The sequence below is a fragment of the Nerophis ophidion genome, linkage group LG21, assembly GCF_033978795.1.
Source record: "Nerophis ophidion isolate RoL-2023_Sa linkage group LG21, RoL_Noph_v1.0, whole genome shotgun sequence".
Classification (NCBI taxonomy): Eukaryota; Metazoa; Chordata; class Actinopteri; order Syngnathiformes; family Syngnathidae; genus Nerophis; species Nerophis ophidion.
The window spans coordinates 29,522,374-29,545,679 of NC_084631.1; the positions used below are offsets into that span (position 1 = coordinate 29,522,374).

The 23,306-nt window shown below is 42.3% G+C and overlaps 1 protein-coding gene across 1 annotated transcript in view; it reads left to right on the forward strand.

The window, feature by feature from the left end:
* The window catches only part of LOC133540013 (gasdermin-E-like), a 48,852-nt gene that overhangs the window by 16,971 nt on the left and 8,575 nt on the right, over window positions 1–23,306 (forward strand). Inside the window, exons 2-6 of the mRNA XM_061882462.1 lie at window positions 3,861–4,073; window positions 6,972–7,164; window positions 7,267–7,444; window positions 20,536–20,656; window positions 20,798–20,932. Of these exons, the coding sequence (XP_061738446.1) occupies window positions 3,863–4,073; window positions 6,972–7,164; window positions 7,267–7,444; window positions 20,536–20,656; window positions 20,798–20,932 (838 nt within the window). The 5' untranslated portion in view covers window positions 3,861–3,862. The remainder of the gene's footprint in view (window positions 1–3,860; window positions 4,074–6,971; window positions 7,165–7,266; window positions 7,445–20,535; window positions 20,657–20,797; window positions 20,933–23,306) is intronic.

The window sequence follows — 23,306 nt, forward strand, 5'->3', positions numbered from 1 at the left end:
TGGTGTGCCGTGGGAAATGATGCAACTTCACCTAATTGGTCCCAAAAAATATTTTTTTTTGCAAATTAATAATTATAATCTGAAAATACTGTTCCGTTCCTTAGTGTCCGTGCTGTGTAGAACTTGGCTGTAGAACTGTGATCCCAATATGCAGACCACAGCGTGCAGGTAAAAAAAGGTATGTAACGCTTAAGCCAAAAATGAACAAAAGGAAAAGGCAATAAAGCATAGGGATGGCTATGTAAAATGACAGTAAAACTGAACTGGTTACAAAGTGAACAGAAGCAGAATGCTGGACGACAGCAAAAACTTGCAGCGTGTGGGGCAGAGACGGACGGCGTCCACAAAGTACATCCGTACATGACATGGCAATAAACAATGTCCCCACAAAGAAGAATAGCAACAACTTCAATAGCCTTGCTTGCTAACGCAAAGCAGGTGCGGGGAATAGCGCTTAAAGGAAGACAAAAAACTGCTACAGGAAAACACCAAAATAACAGCACAAGACAAGAACTAAAACACTACACACAGGAAAAAACCAAAAAACTCAAAATAAGGAACGAGGAGGACCTGGTGGAGGTTAATTTTTTAACGTTTTCTGCTGGTGTTGTGCCCCCGGATTTTTAAACGGAAAAAAATGAATCCCTTCCCTTAATTCTATAACAACAAACCAATCATAACACAAAACTCTATATACTGGACAAATTGTGACGTAAAGAAGTCCCCAGGTATGTCGGCGCCAAGACACGTGTCTATGTGGCGGCCATCTTAGTCAGGGCAATGGTCAAATTCCATGCAAAGCATGTATACTAAAGAGAAACATCCTAACCTGCTAATTTTTCAACTGATTTTTTTGCGGCCAATGTCAAAAGGTGTGTTATTAATACAACCGGTATTCAAGCCGCCCCCACCAATTTTAGAAGAAAAAAAATAGTTTTCAAAATATTTGCCGCACCAAACATAAGCCAAAGATATTTTTTCAAAAGTTTATTTACATGCCTTAATTGTTTCCAAACGTTGTCTGTAACATGGTAGTAAAACGTCTGATCAAACAAAACAGAAGTCATCGTCATAGACCCACTAGCTGCGCAAGTTAGCTCTCCAATCAGCTCAACCAACTCAAAACTTCACAGTGACGTTGTGATGAGTTTACAAAACCGGAATAATGCAAACCGAATGCTATCGTAAGTTATTGCTAACTAACACAGACACTCGTAAATGTGTTAGCATATTAGCTAATGCTTACTAAGCTAGCGTGATTACATTACGGTAGCACGTAGAAATATGCATGCAAACACTCCTACAGACATCACACATGGGACGGTTTAGTGAGTAACAATTGTTTTAGTTATATTGTAAAACTTACACACGTCGCATGAAATGATGAATAAAGAATATTTTCGGACATTTTTACTTCCGGTTCAAGGCACAAAACAGGAAGTACATTCAGCAGTGAGCGAACTCGTCCAAAAGCTGCGCCGTAGCACAAACAATACCACACCTTTTCAGCGTCTCTGTCGCGGTTATGTGAAAACTATTTGTTGAATACAAAACATTATGTCCGCCGGAGAAGAAAAATCCACAAATTTACTACGTCATTTTATGAGCCGCAGGGTTCCAAGCGTAGGAGAAAAGTTGCAGCCTAAAGTCCGGAAAATACGGTACTTAAAAAAAGATTCCCAAACCAATGAAAGGGGCGTATCGGTGTTCGGCTGAAATGTGGCAGGATGACTTCTTGTTGTGAATAATTACTAAAGAATTTATTGTTAACATATTCGCCCTTAAATAAATAGTCCTTGTGGGTGACTATTTTGCGTCACGGTGTCAGAGAGGACAGCCTTGTGCGTAACGACTCTCATGTCCACTCCTTCACGTTAACTATCAAACAAAAATTGTCACTTAAAGCAACGTTCCTTCACCATAGGGCTGTGCCCCTTTGTTGGGCTGTGACTGCCCCCTATTGGCCGGCAAAAATATCTATTTCTCAGTCGTGGTCCGTATGGTGAATGTGAGTGTGAATGTTGTCTGTCTATCTGTGTTGGCCCTGCGATGAGGTGGCGACTTGTCCAGGGTGTACCCTGCCTTCCGCCCGATTGTAGCTGAGATAGGCGCCAGCGCCCCCCGCGACCCCGAAAGGGAATAAGCGGTAGAAAATGGATGGATGGATGGATGGGTCCGTATGGTACTCGGTTGTAATGCACTTTTCCACCATTTGTGGCAGTAATGAAGTCTGGAGCTAACGTCATAAAGAAGTTTCTTCGGTGCAAAAATGATGACTAAAGTGGTGAAGCTTTTATTAAAAAAAATATGTTTTTAGAATATCTTAAACCACGAAAATGGTCAGTTGAAAGTTTTATCAACTTTGCAACTACATGTCATTTACAATGAAGAATGAATTATTTCAAGTATTGCTTAAAATGAACACCATCAAAAAAACAATGAGCGTAGACGACCATAATGTATCACGGCAGGCATTGTCGGGTTACAAAAACATTTTAAGATAAAATCCGAACTATGTTCATCCTATTTTTCAACTTGATTGTCAGGGCGAGCACAGTTCAACATGTTTTAAATGGATATTGATTTGTCTTCCTCATTAGCAGGCATAGTGACAACTAACAACTCATTATCAAGACAAGTGACTCATCATAGTAGACTGGTACCAAATAATAATTTGGGTGTGGATTCTGTCGGTTTGTCTCCATCTTGTTCAACATTCCAGCAGTCAGGCGGCATCATGTCTGCTCATTTCACCTGCTCAGCCAAGTACCGTGCAAATGTCCTCCAACAAGCACACGAGCTTGTTCTCTTTTTGTGCAAAACCCAAAACCGGGGAAGTTGGCACGTTGTGTAAACCGTAAATAAAAACAGAATACAATGATTTGCAAATCCTTTTCAACTTATATTCAATTGAATAGACTGCAAAACTTTGTTATTTTCTGCAAATATTAGCTCATTTAGAATTTGATGCCTGCAACATGTTTCAAAAAAGCTGGCATAAGTGTCAAAAAAGACTGAAAAAGTTGAGGAATGCTCATCAAAAACCTTTTTGGAACATTCCACAGGTAAACAGGTGGGTGTCCTGATTGATTATAAAAAAGCAGCTTCCGTGAAATGCTCAGTCATTCACAAACAAGGAAGGGGCGAGGGTCACCACTTTGTGAAACTTCTTCACCCCCTGGGAGGTGAGGGGAGCAGTGAGCAGCAGCGGTGGCCGCGCTCGGGAATCATTTTGGTGATTTAACCCCCAATTCCAACCCTTGATGCGGAGTGCCAAGCAGGGAGGTGATGGGTCCCATTTTTATAGTCTTTGGTATGACTCGGCCGGGGTTTGAACTCACGACCTACCGATCTCAGGGAGGACTCTAACCACTAGGCCACTTGGTGCTTAGAAAGTGTCCAGTAACAAAAGTGTCCGCATCATTGAACTTATTAAATTACCGTTTCATTCTATTCAACGTAAAGACGTCATAAGTCCATTCCACACATGAATAATCAATAGTTAAGTGTTTTTTGTCCCTGAGTTTCACATGATTAAACCTTTTCTGATGTTGTACTTTACAAACTGATCATACACACTAAAAGTGTGTATGATTTGTGCTGATATGATGTCAGATCAATGTCAATACTGAAGGCTCCAGTATCGGTCTGGTATGTACTACAGCTTAGATAGGAAGCCCTGTTCTCGGGTTACTTGAGGACCCAGAAGACCATGAGCGGGTCATGTGCACTGATACGGGTTCTACTTGTCTGGGAACCAAAAATTGTCTTCACATGTTTTGTGGTTTGCTCATAATGTGTGTGTGTGTGTGTGTGTGTGTGTGTGTGTGTGTGTTTGCTCTTCTTTCCCCCCGTCCCAGTCATGTTTTCCAAAGCCACTGCCAACTTCGTCCGCCAGGTTGACCCGGAGGGGAGCCTCAAACACGTGTCCCGCATCAATGACGCTCACAAGCTGGTTCCGATGGCTCTGATGGTCAAACGCAACCGCTTCTGGTTCTGGCAGAGGACCAAATACCATCCCACGGATTTCCTCCTGAAGGACGTGCTGCAGGGGGACGAGGATCTGACCGCCCGTATGCACAGCGCTACGTTCGATATGTTGCCTTCATGCATAAGACATACACCTTAAGCTTTTCTTCCCGTCACTCACACAAATGACCCAATGATGCACATTTTTTCTTCAAAAAAGTATTTTCCCCAAAAAGAACTAGAGCTTGTCTTATGTATTCACAAGTGCAACGAGATCGACCAGGCCCAGTCGGAGCTTTTCTTCCAGTCATTCTGGTATCACAGAGACTGTCTCGATACAGATTTTTTTTACTTCCGATATGATATTGATTTTGGAACCTTTATTATTGGCCGATACAGATATATTATCCGATATCGGCACAAATCGTATCACATACTTGTATTATTTTGTTGTGTGGAATGTTGGAAAAAGCTTGATCAAGTTAATCGGAACAATGCCATCCATCCATCCAATTTTCTACCGCTTGTCCCTTTTGGGGTCGCTTGGGGTGCTGGAGCCTATCTCAGCTGCAGGAATGTAAAAATAAAACAAAAAACACTCACTGTCTTTAAATTAAAACGCAGTGGTAATTTGTTTTTGGCGACACCTAGTGGCGACAATAGTTTATTTCGGTCAGGGGTCGGCAACCCGCGACCTTGGAGCCGCATGCGGCTCTTAAGCGCCGCCCTAGTGGCTCTCTGGAGCTTTTTCAAAAATATACGAAAAATGGAAATGATGAGGGGGGAAAAAAACATATATTTTCATTTAATTTGGTTTCTGTAGGAGGACAAACCAAATTAAAAAAACATATATTTTCATTTAATTTGGTTTCTGTAGGAGGACAAACCAAATTAAATGAAAAGATATGTTTTTTTTCCCCCCTCATCATTTCCATTTTTCGTATATTTTTGAAAAAGCTCCAGAGAGCCAAAGACATGCACCTGGGGATAGGTTGATTGGCAACACTAAATTGGCCCTAGTGTGTGAATGTGAGTGTGAATGTTGTCTGTCTATCTGTGTTGGCCCTGCGATGAGGTGGCGACTTGTCCAGGGTGTACCCCGCCTACCGCCCGATTGTAGCTGAGATAGGCGCCAGCGCCCCCCGCGACCCCAAAAGGGAATAAGCGGTAGAAAATGGATGGATGGAAGGAGGACAAACATGACACAAACCTCCCTAACTGCTATAAAGCACACTGTTTACATTAAACATGCTTCACTGATTCGAGTATTTGGCGAGCACCGTTTTGTCCTACTAATTTTGGCGGTCCCTGAACTCACCCTAGTTTGTTTACAATTTACATGTATAACTTTCTCCGACTTTCTAAGATGTGATTTATGCCACGACACAGTACAATGAAATATGCGGACACGTTTGTTACTGGGTACTTTCTAACACCCTGTCTTAACATCTAACTATACTTGTTCGATTTTTTAAAACTGCAATATTGTTCAGTTAAGGACATTTCAGGCACGTCTAGCTTGTATACAATGGTGTGCTCAGCTGTTGTGTAGCTGCTAGCTCCTAGTAGCCTATAGCCTACCATGTTTACCTTTTGTGAATGACGACGAGGTAGACGATGCAGTAAGTTGAATGATGTAGACGCATTTGTTATTGGATACATCCGCTCGTACAGTGAGGCAAAAAAGTATTTAGTCAGCCACTGATTGTGCAAGTTCTCCCTCTTAAAATGTTGACCGAGATCTATAATTTTCATCATAAGTACACTTCAACTGTGAGAGACAGACTGTTAAAGAAAAATCCAGGAATTCACATTGTAGGAATTTTAAATAATTTATTTGTAAATTATGGTGTACCCCGCCTTCCGCCCGATTGTAGCTGAGATAGGCGCCAGCGCCCCCCGTGACCCCGAAAGGGAATAAGCGGTAGAAAATGGATGGATGGATGGATGGAAAATAAGTATTTGGTCAACCATTCAAAGCTCTCACTGATGGAAGGAGGTTTTGGCTCAAAATCTCAAGAAACATGGCCCCATTCATTCTTTCTTTAACACGGATCAATCGTCCTGTCCCTTTAGCAGAAAAACAGCCCCAAAGCATGATGTTTCCACCCCCATGCTTCACAGTAGGTGTGGTGTTCCTGGGATGCCACTCAGTATTCTTCTTCCTCCAAACACGACGAGTTGTGTTTATACTAAAAAGTTCTATTTTGTTTTCATCTGACCACATGACATTCTCCCAATCCTCTGCTGTATCATCCATGTATCCATTTTGGTATAAACTCAACTCGTCGTGTTTGGAGGAAGAAGAATACTGAGTTGCATCCCAAGAACACCATACCTACTGTGAAGCATGGGGGTGGAAACATCTTGCTTTGGGGCTGTTTTTCTGCTAAGGGGGCAAGACGATTGATCCATGTTAAGGAAAGAATGAATGGGGCCATGTATCAGGAGATTTTGAGCCAAAACCTCCTTCCATCAGTGAGAGCTTTGAATGGTTGACCAAATACTTATTTTCCACAATGATTTATAAATAAATTCTTTAAAATTCCTACAACGTGAATTCCTGGATTTTTTCCCACATTCTGTCTCTCACAGTTGAAGTGTACCTATGATGAAAATTACAGACCTCTGTCATCATTTTAAGTGGGAGAACTTGCACAATCGGTGGCTGACTAAATACTTTTTTTCCCACTGTATGTGTAAGTCGCTGGAATGATTTGATACATCTATCCATCCAACCATTTTCTACCGCTTGTCCCTTTTGGGGGTTGCTGGAGCCTATCTCAGCTGCATTTGATACAATACTTTGCAAATCAAAGGGAGGTTGTCTTATATTCGCCTCGGGTGGCAATGCGGCAGATCCTTAGAAACCGAACAGTCCGTGCCAGTATGATGCTCGACCTCGGACTTGGAATAATTCGACATTTCTTTACATTTTGGACTATTGTGGTTTGTTGGTATGTCAATTCTTTCCCAGTGCTAACGATGAACGTATGTTCCAGGTGTGCACCAGGGTGACTTCCTGACCTACGAGGGCACCTTTGGGGACAAGCTCAAGGGCACACTGGAAGCCGAGGTGGCCTCTGTAGGCCTCGGCCTCCAGGGTCAAGGCACCTCGGAACTCCAAGCAAATTTCGGCAAGCTGAAGAAAGAGGAACTGGATGTGAAAAAGTTGTTAGAGGACTCCAGTAACAGGTAGCTGATTAATTCATCAGGTGGTAGACTCTGGCTTGACAGTATAGTACGACTACTAGTAGTCGTAGTCATAGTAATAGTGGTGTCTCGTTACTGCACCAGGCTGGTGGACATGCAGCACATGCTGGTGCAGCAGCTGGAGAAGAGAGCTGAAGTTCTGGCTGTGGTCAAGCAGACAATCTTCACCACCGAGGCCTGCGCTGTCAAGCAGATCAAAAAGGAGAGTTGTGCCCTGCGCGGCATAGTGGGACTGATGGGGACGCTAGGGGGCTCCGTCAAGGTTTGTTTGTTTCTACTTGTTTATCTGAAGGACATTAAGAAGATGCACTGTGGTCATCTCCATCTGCAGTCCTTTCCTGGCGCATTTAACATCCACAATTAAAATGACACAGCATTAAAAATACACAATTGAAATGACATAATGATAAGCTGCTACCTTACCGTGGTAGAGGAGTTTGCGTGTCCCAATGATCCTAGGAGTTATGTTGTCTGGGGGTTTTCATGCCCCCTGGTAGGGTCTCCCAAGACAAACAGGTCCTAGGTGAGTGATCAGACAAAGAGCAGCTCAAAGACTTCTATGGAATTACAACGAAATGAACCCAGATTTCCCTCGCCCGGACGTGGGTCACCGGGGCCCCGCTCTGGAGCCAGGCCCGGAGTTGGGGCACGATGGCGAGCGCCTGGTGGTCGGGCCTGTTCCCATGGGGCCCGGCCGGGCACAGCCCGAAGAGGCAACGTGGGTCATCCCTCCAATGGGCTCACCACTCATAGGAGGGGCCATAGAGGTCGGGTGCATTGTGAGCTGGGCGGCAGCCGAAGGCAGGGCACTTGGCGGTCCGATCCTCGGCTACAGAAGCTAGCTCTTGGGACGTGGAACGTCACCTCACTGGGGGGGAAGGAGCCTGAGCTAGTGCGCGAGGTAGAGAAGTTCCGGCTGGATATAGTCGGACTCACCTCAACGCACAGCAAGGGCTCTGGAACCAGTTCTCTCGAGAGGGACTGGACCCTCTTCCACTCTGGCGTTGCCGGCAGTGAGAGGCGACGGGCTGGGGTGGCAATTCTGGTTGCCCCCCGGCTCAAAGCCTGTACGTTTGAGTTCAACCCAGTGGACGAGAGGGTAGCTTCCCTTCGCCTTCGGGTGGGGGGACGGGTCCTGACTGTTGTTTGTGCTTACGCACCAAACAGAAGTTCAGAATACCCACCCTTTTTGGGTACACTTGAGGGAGTACTGGAAAGTGCTCCTCCGGGTGATTCTCTTGTCCTACTGGGAGACTTCAACGCTCATGTTGGCAACGACAGTGAAACCTGGAGAGGCGTGATTGGGAAGAATGGTCGCCCGGATCTAAACCCGAGTGGTGTTTTGTTATTGGACTTTTGTGCTCGTCACAGTTTGTCGATAACAAACACCATGTTCAAACATAAGGGTGTCCATATGTGCACTTGGCACCAGGACACCCTAGGCCGCAGTTCGATGATCGACTTTGTAGTTGTGTCATCGGATTTGCGGCCTTATGTTTTGGACACTCGGGTGAAGAGAGGGGCGGAGCTTTCTACCGATCACCACCTGGTGGTGAGTTGGCTGCGATGGTGGGGGAGGATGCCGGACAGACCTGGCAGGCCCAAACGCATTGTGAGGGTCTGCTGGGAACGTCTGGCAGAGTCTCCTGTCAGAGAGAGTTTCAATTCACACCTCCGGGAGAACTTTGAACATGTCACGAGGGAGGTGCGGGACATTGAGTCCGAGTGGACCATGTTCCGAACCTCTATTGTCGAGGCGGCTGATTGGAGCTGTGGCCGCAAGGTTGTTGGTGCCTGTCGTGGCGGTAATCCCAGAACCCGTTGGTGGACACCAGCAGTGAGGGATGCCGTCAAGCTGAAGAAGGAGTCCTATCGGGTTCTTTTGGCGCATAGGACTCCGGAGGCAGTGGACGGGTACCGACGGGCCAAGCGGTGTGCAGCTTTAGCGGTCGCGGAGGCAAAAACTCGGACATGGGAAGAGTTCGGGGAAGCCATCGAAAACGACTTCCGGACGGCTTCGAAGCGATTCTGGACCACCATACGGCGCCTCAGGAAGGGGAAGCAGTGCACTATCAACACCGTGTATGGTGCGGATGGTGTTCTGCTGACTTCGACTGCGGATGTTGTGGATCGGTGGAGGGAATACTTCGAAGACCTCCTCAATCCCACCAACACGTCTTTCTTTGAGGAAGCGGTGCCTGGGGAATCTGTAGTGGACTCTCCTATTTCTGCGGCTGAGGTCGCTGAGGTAGTTAAAAAGCTCCTCGACGGCAAGGCCCCGGGGGTGGACGAGATCCGCCCGGAGTTCCTTAAGGCTCTGGATGCTGTGGGGCTGTCTTGGTTGACAAGACTCTGCAGCATTGCGTGGACATCGGGGGCGGTACCTCTGGATTGGCAGACCGGGGTGGTGGTCCCTCTCTTTAAGAAGGGGGACCGGAGGGTGTGTTCCAACTATCGTGGGATCACACTCCTCAGCCTTCCCGGTAAGGTTTATTCAGGTGTACTGGAGAGGAGGCTTCGCCGGATAGTCGAACCTCGGATTCAGCAGGAACAGTGTGGTTTTCGTCCTGGTCGTGGAACTGTGGACCAGCTCTATACTCTCGGCAGGGTTTTTGAGGGTGCATGGGAGTTTGCCCAACCAGTCTACATGTGCTTTGTGGACTTGGAGAAGGCATTCGACCGTGTCCCTCGGGAAGTCCTGTGGGGAGTGCTCAGAGAGTATGGGGTATCGGAATGTCTTATTGTGGCAGTCCGCTCCCTGTATGATCAGTGTCAGAGCTTGGTCCGCATTGCTGGCAGTAAGTCGGACACGTTTCCAGTGAAGGTTGGACTCCGCCAAGGCTGTCCTTTGTCACCGATTCTGTTCATAACTTTTATGGACAGAATTTCTAGGCGCAGCCAAGGCGTTGAGGGGTTCCGGTTTGGTGGCCACGGGATTAGGTCTCTGCTTTTTGCAGATGATGTAGTCCTGATGGCTTCATCCGGCCGGGATCTTCAGCTCTCACTGGATCGGTTCGCAGCCGAGTGTGAAGCGACCGGAATGAGAATCAGCACCTCCAAGTCCGAGTCCATGGTTCTCGCCCGGAAAAGGGTGGAGTGCCATCTCCGGGTTGGGGAGGAGACCCTGCCCCAAGTGGAGGAGTTCAAGTACCTAGGAGTCTTGTTCACGAGTGGGGGAAGAGTGGATCGTGAGATCGACAGGCGGATCGGTGCGGCGTCTTCAGTAATGCGGACGTTGTATCGATCCGTTGTGGTGAAGAAGGAGCTGGGCCGGAAGGCAAAGCTCTCAATTTACCGGTCGATCTACGTTCCCATCCTCACCTATGGTCATGAGCTTTGGGTCATGACCGAAAGGATAAGATCACGGGTACAAGCGGCCGAAATGAGTTTCCTCCGCCGGGTGGCGGGGCTCTCCCTTAGAGATAGGGTGAGAAGCTCTGCCATCCGGGAGGAGCTCAACGTAAAGCCGCTGCTCCTCCACATCGAGAGGAGCCAGATGAGGTGGTTCGGGCATCTGGTCAGGATGCCACCCGAACGCCTCCCTAGGGATGTGTTTAGGGCACGTCCAGCTGGTAGGAGGCCACGGGGAAGACCCAGGACACGTTGGGAAGACTATGTCTCCCGGCTGGCCTGGGAACGCCTCGGGATCCCCCGGGAAGAGCTAGACGAAGTGGCTGGAGATAGGGAAGTCTGGGCTTCCCTGCTTAGGCTGCTGCCCCCGCGACCCGACCTCGGATAAGCGGAAGATGATGGATGGATGGATGGATGGATGGATGGATGGATAAGCAATTTAAAATACAAGTACAATACATAGGCCAGGGGTGTCAAAGTCATTTTAGCTTAGGGGTCTCATAGAGGAAAATCTGTGCAAACGCGGGCCGGACTACTAAAATAATGGCATTAAAATTTAAAAAATAAAGACAACTTCACATTGTTTTCTTCGTCTTACTTTGGCCAAAAATAGAACAAATACATTCTGAAAATACAAACCCCGTTTCCATATGAGTTGGGAAATTGTGTTGGATGTAAATATAAACGGAATACAATGATTTGCAAAACCTTTTCAACCCATATTCAATTGATTGCACTACAAAGACAAGATATTTGATGTTCAAACTCATAAACTTTATTTTTTTTTTGCAAATTGTAATTAACTTTGAATTTCATGGCTGCAACACGAGCCAAAGTAGTCGGGAAAGGGCATGTTCACCACTGTGTTACATCACCTTTTCTTTTAACAACTTTCAATAAACGTTTGGGAACTGAAGAAACTAACTGTTGAAGCTTTGGAAGTGGAATTCTTTCCCATTCTTGTTTTACGTAGAGCTTCAGTTGTTCAACAGTCCGGGGTCTCCGCTGTCGTATTTTACGCTACATAATGCGCCACATATTTTCGATGGGAGACAGGTCTGGACTGCAGGCAGGCCAGGAAAGTACCCGCACTCTTTTTTCACGAAGCCACGCTGTTGTAACACGTGCTGAATATGGCTTGGCATTATCTTGCTAAAATAAGCAGGGGCGTCCATGAAAAAGACGGCGCTGAGATGGCAGCATATGTTGTTCCAAAAGCTGTATGTACCTTTCTGCATTAATGGTGCCTTCACAGATGTGTAATTTACCCATGCCTTGGGCACTAATGAACCCCCTTGGCTTCACAGATGCTGGCTTTTGAACTTTGCGTCGATAACAGTCTGGATGGTTCGCTTCCTCTTTGGTCCGGATCACACGATGTCGAATATTTCCAAAAACAATTTGAAATGTGAACTCGTCAGACCACAAAACAATTTTTACACTTTGCATCAATCCATATTAGATGATCTCGGGCCCAGAGAAGCCGGCGGGGTTTCTGGATGTGGTTGATAAATGGCTTTCGCTTTGCATAGTAGAGCTTTAGCTTGCACTTACAAATGTAGCGACCAACTGTATTTAGTGACAGTGGTTTTCTGAAGTGTTCCTGAGCCCATGTGGTGATATCCTTTAGAGATTGATGTCGGTTTTTGATACAGTGCCGTCTGAGGGATCGGAGGTCACAGTCATTCAATGTTGGTTTCCGGGTATGCCGCTTACGTGGAGTGATTTCTCCAGATTCTCTGAACCTTTTGATGATATTATGGACCATAGATGTTGAAATCCCTAAATTTATTGCAATTGCACTTTGAGAAACGTTGTTCTCAAACTGTTGGACTATTTGCTCACGCAGTTGTGGACAAAGGGGTGTACCTCACCCCATCCTTTCTTGTGAAAGACTGAGCATTTTTTGGGAAGCTGTTTTTATACCCAATCATGGCACCCACCTGTTCCAAATTAGCCTGCACACCTGTGGGATGTTCCAAATAAGTGTTTGATGAGCATTCCTCAACTTTATCAGTATTTATTGCCACCTTTCCCAACTTCTTTGTCACGTGTTGCTGGCATCACATTCTAAAGTTAAAGATTATTTGCACAAAAAAAAAATGTTTATCAGTTTAAACATCAAATATGTTGTCTTTGTGGCATATTCAACTGAATATGGGTTGAAAATGATTTGCAAATCACTGTATTCCGTTTATTTTTACATCTAACACAATTTCCCAACTCATATGCAAACGGGGTTTGTATTACAATAAAAATATAGGAAAAAATACCGGGAGTGGTAAAGTTTAGATCCATGAAGGATAGGAGAGAGTAAATTAATGTTTATAACTTAATACATTTACATATGCATATATATTTTTTTAATGATTCAAGTAACGTTTATGACAACCTGTTTCCAAAACACAATATAGAATGTGAGATATAACAGGATAATGCATACATTTATCATTGGTTTTCAAAACGGTTACAAAAAAGTGGGACCCCAAAAATTTTCTGTGGGACCCCATTTTTATGACTTGACGGGCCATTTTAAAATTTCCTAGCGCCAACACTGATGGAGTATTGGTGCGTGTAAAACAGCGGCAGGCGACTTTGGCCTGCAGGCCGGTACTAATACTAATCAAATATCATCCCGGGGGCCATAGATCATTCATTTGCGGGCCGAATCTGGCCCACGGGCCTTGACTTTGGCACATAGGTCATAGAGTGTATGTAAGTAAGTAAGTACATTTTTTTTATAAAGCTCTTTTCACAGGTAAAATCACAAAGCACCGCACAAAACGTAGGTGAAGTAAAGCAACAACTCAATTAAAACAACAGGGGCAACATCATAAAAAGTGGATTAAAAATGATGGTTAAAATGTGTATTTACTAAATGCTTGACTAAAAAGAAAAGTTTTTAAATGTTTCTTAAAAATGTCAACACAGTCAAGCTCACGGAGAGACTGGTGCAAGTTGTTCCAGAGTCTAGGAGCTATAGTGTCAGGTCTGTCCCTGACAGATTGGTTATGTTTTAGTTTTTCCTCTGTGTTCGTCTTTGTTTCCTGTCAGCGCTTTTATTTTGGTTATTTCCTGCTTTTCTCCCTGTGCGCTGGTTCCCCTCAGCTGCGGCTGATTGGCACTTGGCCACACCTGGTGTCAATCAGCCGGCTGCTATTTAAACCTGCTTTGTCCTCCAGTCAGGTGCTGGAGTATTGTCATTATGACTTGTCAATGTCTGTGCGGTAAGCTGTTCCTGAATAATAGTTCCTAGTAATTGCTATTTACAGTTTGCTGTCTCCTAGCTCTTTTGTTTTGTATTTTCCTGTTACTGTGGGTAGATCTTGTTAGTCATTAGCTGTTTCCATTTTTCTGGTTCTGGTTTTCAGTTTCACTATTCCTGGTTTGTGTTTTACATTTATTTTTAACATTAAATCATGTTTTCCTGGACAAATCCTGCCATCTTTGCATCTTGGGGTTCGTCACCAACACATTGTGACATATAGCCTGGATTGCCAGGTCTACACTGGGTTTAAAATAAGTTTTGGGGAACTTTAGAAGACCCTGGCCTGAAGTGAGTTACAATACAGCTCAACCTCAGAACCTGACATTGATTAAACGTCGTCAAAAAGTATGTTTCAACGTTGTATTTGTGTTGTAGAATGTTAGTTGGGAAATTATCAAATTTCAAAGGTCAAATCAAGCTCAGAACCTGACATTGATTAAACATCGTCAAAAAGCATGTTTTAACGTACTTTATTTCTTTGAATTGCCGCCGGGGCGCTAATTAATTTAAAATCTCTTCTCACTTCTGAGCTTACCAAAGGCATGCGGTAAAAGTAAGCATGCGCTAATTATTTTAAAACCTCTTCTCACTCCGGCACTTACCAAAGGTATGCAGTAAAAATTTGAGTGTGACGTAAGCTTGGACTTTAAATCCTACTGAATAACTCTTAATTTTCTTTCCTTTATGTGATTGCAAATTTCCGGTATTGAAATCCGCCTCCTCCATTTTGAAAATGATGACAGGGGAAGTGTCACTCGTGATGTCACGAGTTTGACCAGGCGGTAATACTAAGCATGCGCTAATTAGTTTGGGAAGCGAGTTTGACCCGGCAGTAATTCAAGGCAGGCGCATACTATATGCCCTGCCCAATTCAAGGAAATACGGTATTTGTGTTATACAATATTGGTTGGGAAATGACCAAATTTCAATGGTCAAATTAACATCAGAACCCAACATTGATTAAACGTTGTCAAAAAGCATGTAGTTTCAACGTTGTATTTGAGTTGTAGAATATTGGTTGGGAAATGAGTTGGGAAATGGTTGGGAAAAAGGCTCCAAAAAAGCGCACCCCGTGGTTTACAGAAGAAACTAGAGCTCAGAAATTATTATGTAGAAAGCTGGAACGCAAATGGCGCACGACTAAACTTGAGGTGCACCATCAAGCATGGAGTGATGGTTTAATAACTTATAAACGCATGCTTACCTTAGCTAAAGCTAAATATTACTCAAATCTCATCCACCGTAATAAAAACGATCCTAAATTTTTGTTTAGTACGGTAGCATCGCTAACCCAACAAGGGACTCCTTCCAGTAGCTCCACCCACTCAGCTGATGACTTTATGCAATTCTTTAGTAATAAAATTGAAGCCATTAGAAAGGAGATTAAAGACAATGCGTCCCAGCTACAACGGGGTTCTATTAACACTGACACGATTGTATATACGGCAGATACTGCCCTCCAAAATAGTTTCTCTCGTTTTGAGGAAATGACATTAGAGGAATTGTTACAACGTGTAAATGGAATAAAGCAAACAACATGTTTACTTGACCCACTTCCTGGGAAACTGATCAAGGAGCTCTTTGTATTATTAGGTCCATCAGTGCTAAATATTATAAACTTATCACTTTCCTCGGGCACTGTTCCCCTAGCATTCAAAAAAGTGGTTATTCATCCTCTTCTTAATAGACCTAACCTCGATCCTGACCTCATGGTAAACTACCGATCGGTGTCTCACCTTCCCTTTATTTCAAAAATCCTCGAAAAAATTGTTGCGGAGCAGTTAAATGAACACTTAGCGTCTAACAATCTATGTGAAACCTTTCAATCCGGTTTCAGGGCAAATCACTCCACGGAGACAGCCCTCGCAAAAATGACTAATGATCTATTGCTAACGATGGATTCTGATGCGTCATCTATGTTGCTGCTCCTCGATCTTAGCGCTGCTTTCGATACTGTCGATCATAATATTTTATTAGAACGTATCAAAACACGAATTGGTATGTCAGACTTAGCCCTGTCTTGGTTTAACTCTTATCTTACTGATAGGATGCAGTGTGTCTCCCATAACAATGTGACCTCGGACTACGTTAAGGTAACGTGTGGAGTTCCCCAGGGTTCGGTCCTTGGCCCTGCACTCTTCAGCATCTACATGCTGCCGCTAGGTGACATCATACGCAAATACGGTGTTAGCTTTCACTGTTATGCTGATGACACCCAACTCTACATGCCCCTAAAGCTGACCAACATGCCGGATTGTAGTCAGCTGGAGGCGTGTCTTAATGAAATTAAACAATGGATGTCCGCTAACTTTTGGCAACTCAACGCCAAAAAAACGGAAATGCTGATTATCGGTCCTGCTAGACACCGAACTCTATTTAATAATACAACTCTAACATTTGACAACCAAGCAATTAAACAAGGCGACACGGTAAAGAATCTGGGTATTATCTTCGACCCAACTCTCTCCTTTGAGGCACACATTAAAAGCGTTACTAAAACGGCCTTCTTTCATCTCCACAATATCGCTAAAATTCGCTCCATTCTGTCCACTAAAGACGCTGAGATCATTATCCATGCGTTTGTTACGTCTCGCCTCGACTACTGTAACGTATTATCTTCGGGTCTCCCCATGTCTAGCATTAAAAGATTACAGTTGGTACAAAATGCGGCTGCTAGACTTTTGACAAGAACAAGAAAGTTTGATCACATTACGCCTGTACTGGCTCACCTGCACTGGCTTCCTGTGCACTTAAGATGTGACTTTAAGGTTTTACTACTTACGTATAAAATACTACACGGTCTAGCTCCATCCTATCTTGCCGATTGTATTGTACCATATGTCCCGGCAAGAAATCTGCGTTCAAAGGACTCCGGCTTATTAGTGATTCCCAAAGCCCAAAAAAAGTCTGCGGGCTGTAGAGCTTTTTCATTTCGGGCTCCAGTACTCTGGAATGCCCTCCCGGTAACAGTTCGAGATGCCACCTCAGTAGAAGCATTTAAGTCTCACCTTAAAACTCATTTGTATACTCTAGCCTTTAAATAGACTCCCTTTTTAGACCAGTTGATCTGCCGTTTCTTTTCTTTTTCTTCTATGTCCCCCTCTCCTTTGTGGAGGGAGTCCGGTCCGATCTGGTGGCCATGTACTGCTCGCCTGTGTATCGGCTGGGGACATTTCTGCGCTGCTGATCCGCCTCCGCTTGGGATGGTTTCCTGCTGGCTCCGCTGTGAACGGGACTCTCGCTGCTGTGTTGGATCCGCTTTGGACTGGACTCTCGCGACTGTGTTGGATCCATTATGGATTGAACTTTCACAGTATCATGTTAGACCCGCTCGACATCCATTGCTTTCCTCCTCTCCAAGGTTCTCATAGTCATCATTGTCACCGACGTCCCACTGGGTCATTATTGTCACCGATGTCCCACTGGGTGTGAGTTTTCCTTGCCCTTATGTGGGCCTACCGAGGATGTCGTAGTGGTTTGTGCAGCCCTTTGAGACACTAGTGATTTAGGGCTATATAAGTAAACATTGATTGATTGATTGATGATCACATTTCAATGGTCAAATCAGCGTCACAACTTGCCAATGATTGAATGCTGTCAAAAAGCATGTTTAAACGTATTTGTGTTGTATAATATTGATTGCGAAATGAACAAATTTCACTGGTCAAATCAACGTCAGAACCCAACATTGATTAAACGTCGTCAAAAAGCATATTTCAACGTTGTGTTTGTGTTGTATAATATTGATTGGGAAATGACCAAATTTCAATGGTCAAAGCAACGTAAGAACCTGACATTGATTAAACGTCGTCAAAAAGCATATTTCAACATTTTATTTGTGTTATAAAATATCGGTTGGGAAATGACCACATTTCAATGGTCAAATTAACGTCACAACCTGACATCGATTAAACGTCATCAAAGAGCATTTTTCAACATTGTTATTGTGTTGTAGAATATTGGTTGGAAAATTACCAAATTTCAATGGTCAAATTAACGTCACAATCTGACATTGATTAAACGTTGTCAAAAAGTATGTTGTTTCAATGTTGTATTTGTGTTGTAGAATATTAGTTGGGAAATTACCAAATTTCAATGGTCAAATCAACATCGCAACCCAACATTGATTAAACGTCAAAAAGCATGTTTCAACGTTGTATTTGTGTTGTGGGATATTGGTTGGGAAACCACCAAATTTCAATGGTCAAATTAACGTCATAACCTGACATTGATTAAACGTAGTCAAAAGGCATGTTTGTATTTGTGTTGTAGAATATTGGTTGGGAAACCACCAAATTTCAATGGTCAAATTAACGTCATAACCAAACATTGATTAAACGTCAAAAAGCATCTTTCAACGTTGTATTTGTGTTGTAGGATATTGGTTGGTAAACCACCAAATTTCAATGGTCAAATTAACGTCATAACCTGACATTGATTAAACGTAGTCAAAAAGCATGTTTGTATTTGTGTTGTAGAATATTGGTTGGGAAATGACCAAATTTCAATGGTCAAATTAACGTCACAACCTGACATTGATTAAACGTTGTCAAAAAGAATGTTTCAACATTGTATTTGTGTTGTAGAATATTGGTTGGAAAATGACCACATTTCAATGGTCAAATCGACGTCGCAACCTAACATTGATTAAACGTTAAAAAGCATGTTTCAACGTATTTGTGTTGTAGGATATTGGTTGGTAAACCACCAAAATTCAATGGTCAAATTAACGTCATAACCTGACATTGATTAAACGTAGTCAAAAAGCATGTTTGTATTTGTGTTGTAGAATATTAGTTGGGAAATTACCAAATTTCAATGGTCAAATCAACGTCGCAACCAAACGTTGATTAAACGTCAAAAAGCATCTTTCAACGTTGTATTTGTGTTGTAGGATATTGGTTGGTAAACCACCAAATTTCAATGGTCAAATTAACGTCATAACCTGACATTGATTAAACGTAGTCAAAAAGCATGTTTGTATTTGTGTTGTAGAATATTGGTTGGAAAATGACCAAATTTCAATGGTCAAATTAACGTCACAACCTGACATTGATTAAACGTTGTCAAAAAGAATGTTTCAACATTGTATTTGTTGTAGAATATTGGTTGGAAAATGACCACATTTCAATGGTCAAATCAACGTCAAAAAGCATGTTGTTTCAACGTTGTATTTGTGTTGTAGAACAGTGGTTCTCAAATGAGGGTACGCGTACCCCTGGGGGTACTTGAAGGTATGCCAAAGGGTACGTGAGATTTTTTAAATCATTCTAAAAAAAGCAACAATTAAAAAATCCTTTATAAATATGTTTATTGAATAATACTTCAACAAAATATGAATGTAAGTTCATAAACTGTGAAAAGAAATGCAACAATGCAATATTCAGTGTTGACAGCTAGATGTTTTGTGGACATGTTCCATAAATATTGATGTTAAAGATTTCTTCTTTTGTGAAGAAATTTTTAGAATTAAGTTCATGAATCCAGATGGATCTCTATTTCAATTCCCAAAGAGTGCACTTTAAGTTGATGATTACATCAATGTGTAGAAATCTTTATTTATTATTGAATAACTTGTTTTTTTTAACAAGTTTTTAGTTATATCTTTTTTTCCAAATAGTTCAAGAAACACCACTACAAATGAGCAATATTTTGCACTGTTATACAATTTAATAAATCAGAAACTGATTACATAGTGCTGTATTTCACTTTTTTATCTCTTTTTTTCAACCCAAAATGCTTTTCTCTGTTTAGGGGGCACTTGAATAAAAAAAAAAATGTTCACAGGGGGTACATCACTGAAAAAAGGTTGAGAACCACTGTTGTAGAATATTGGTTGGGAAATGACCAAATTTCAATGGTCAAATCAACGTCACAACTCGACATTGATTAAATGTTAAAAAGCATGTTGTTTCAAAGTTGTATTTGTGTTGTAGAATATTGGTTGGGAAATGACCAAATTTCAATGGTCAAATCAACGTCACAACCTGACATTGATTAAAAGTTGTCAAAAAGTATGTTTCAACATTGTAATTGTGTTGTAGAATATTGGTTGGGAAATGACCAAAATTCAATGGTCAATTCAACGTCAGAACCCAACATTGATTAAACGTCCTCAAAAAGCGTGTTTCAACGTTATGCTTGAGTTGCTCAACCTAATTCAACAAGTTGTCAAAAATGTTTCAATGTCTTGTGCCTGCTGGGTGTTGTCTCTCGGTCCTATTCCCCTCTTGTCCCCGCAATTTTTCCCCCTCTGTCTTCCTTTTTTACTTTTATCCCTTCCTGCTGCTGTCCAAACACGAAATCAATGCATTTAATAAAGTCACAATGCAAATAAGGCAACCAGAGAAGTATCCAACACTTCTCTTTTCTAACATAAATCTGTACAGCAGATGTAGATCATCAACAACATTATTTGTCTGAGTGACTGGACAGGACAAAAAAAACAAACTATTTAAAACATTAAACACTTTTGCACTTTGTAATATGCAAATTGTTGTAGTTGCGTTCGTGTATGGAACTTTACAATAAGAATAGCTTGAATAATGATATCACACATGATGTCTTCACATGTCACTTGCCAGCAATGTAACTTTGGAACATGACAAAATGAGTGATTTCTTTCGAATCGTGATATCGGCCGATATAAAAAATTTAGATTTTTTTCCTTTGTTGGCCAGTCGGAGATCCTAGTTGCGGACAATATTGGTGACATGTAACATGTTTGATTTCAGTTGTGTGTCAAGGACATCAATGAGATCGAAGTGGACAGTGATGTCGTCCTGGAGATCCCCTCTGCTACAGTCATCGCCTACAGCGTCCTGGAACTGGACATTAAAAAGGACGGGACCTTTGGTGAGAACACTGCTATTTGTCGGCCAAGCGGTTCCCAGGAACACTTTTGGTTTACGTTCAAGTGGAGAATAAATTAGGCTTGGTACAAGGGGTGCGCCAGAGATTCAAGTACATCGGATATGTTTTTTGTTTGGTTTTCAGAGATATGCCTCCAGCCCGGGAAGATCGGGGGCTTTGAAGCCGATATGGTCAAGCCGTGGTCCTCCACTGACTCCCTGGAAGTGGACGGGAGGTGCGCGGGCCAGGACATGCCGGAAGAAGCAGTCCAGCTAAACGGTTGGTTCACACGTTTTGCCCGGTGCGATTGAATGAAAAGTTTGCCCTTTGATGACTTCTGAAGGACTTTTAAATCAAAATACACCAGTTGAAGCCTGGGAATAATTTTTCCTCAAAACATTTCCCAATATTTTTAGCTGATCAGCTGATTTTTACCAGAGCTGTGTCCCCGCTGAAGATTGTACTCGCGTGAGAGATTTCTTCAAAAACACAGGAGAATGCATGTCTTGCCAGAACACCGGTTCATATCTGACAGCAAGCTGCAAGGGACGTGTCATCAGTCCGCTTCTAACATGCTGATCCTCACCACCATGGTGAGAAATAAACCAAGTCTATTCCAAATAGTCACTGGAGGACTAAAGTAAAAAGTAGGGATGATCCATCCAGATGTCGATCCATAAATAGTACTGTATCTGTAAGGCTTGTGTGGCATTGTAATGCCGGATTCGGTCCTCCGTGGATGCGTCAGCAAGAACACAGCAAAAAGGTAAGAACTAAGGGATTTATTAAACAAAAGGAGCTATGAACAAAAACACTGGTACAAATAGAAAAGGCAAATAAAAGCGCTAGCATGGAAAGCTAGGTTAAACTAACCGAAACACAAACATTTGGCACAAAGGCACACAAAAGGAAACACAAAACAACTAGCGTGAAAGCTAGGAATAAAATAAAGCTTGGCGTGAGAGCTAGCGAAATCGATAGTGAGAGACAAGTCATAAACAGATGTATGTGAACAAACTAAGATCCGACAATGAGTGAACAGAAAAGGCTGGCTTATAAAAGGTGGTGATTAGTAAAGACAGGTGTGCTGGAAAAGAGAGTAGCAGCTGAAACTAATGAGTGACCATGGAAACGAACAAAACAGGAACTAAGCATGTCAAACCGCAGAGTGATATAAAAATGGAACAAAAATAACAATATGGTGATAATCCGACCATCGGATCACAACAGTATCAGTATATAAAAGGTACTAAATCGATTAGATTGATATTTTAATTTTTCTTGTTGTTTTTAATACGAAATCATTTATTTGGGGGTTTTGTTACAGTTTAAAAAGTCAGGAAGAAGGAAGGCTTTGGGGACAAAAACAATTTAAATGGGAGCCAAGGGTAGTATTTGCTTCTTTTTTTTTTTTTACTTTTGTGCACAAGCCACTTTTATTTTGTTAAAAATAAGTGAATAAAGCATTAAAATACCACAAATTCATACATACAACAATATGTAACATCATGTAAATGTAATAAAATAAGCTTTATCGGGACATGAAATTGGATCCTGCATTTATATGTATATATATATATATATATATATATATATATATATATATATATATATATATATATATATATATATATATATACACCTATAATCATCTACACAAGTACAACATGCCAGGCTATATTATATTTGATATATATAGGTGTGTGTATATATGTATATATATATATATATATATATATATATATATATGTGTGTGTATATATAAATATATATATATATATATATATATATATATATATATATATATATATATATATATATATATATATATATACACACAGGACTGTCTCAGAAAATTAGAATATTGTGATAAAGTCCTTTATTTTCTGTAATGCAACTAAAAACATGAAAGTGTCATACATTCTGGATCCATTACACATCAACTGAAATATTGCAGGCCTTTTATTATTTTAATATTGCTGATTATGGCATACAGCTTAAGAAAACTCAAAATCTTATCTAAAAAAAATTTGAATATTTCTTCACACCAAGTAAAAAAAGAAGATTTATAACAGTAAAACAAATCAAACATTTATAAATGTCAATTAATGCACTCAGTACCTGGTTGGGAAATCTTTTTGCACGGATTACTGTATCAATGAGGCGTGGCATGGAGGAAATCAGTCTGTGGCATTGCTGAGGTGTTATGGATGCCCAGGATGCTTCAATAGCGACCTTAGCTCATTTGCATTATTGAGTCTGATGTCTTTCAGCTTCTTCTTCACAATACCCCAAAGTATTGCCATGGCAGTAATGTAATGCCAGTACGGTGTACTGACCATGGCATTACTGTCCTCGATTGTCCTGCGCCAGTGTACCGTACACAGTACACTGGTGCATTTCCATAGAGCTTTTCAACAGATACAGCTACAATAGCCGTATTCCCATGGTCAGGCCACTCCTGAACTCAAGACAACGCAAGAAGCGTCTGACTGACGGACAGTTGCAGAGTGGTCCAGAGTCCTGTTTTCAGACAAAAGCAAATTTTGTATTTCATTTGGAAGTCAAGGCGCTATAGTCTGGAGGAAGGCTGGAGAGGAGCAAAATCCAAGTTGCTTGAAATCCAGTGTGTTCCCACAGTCAGCAATGGTTT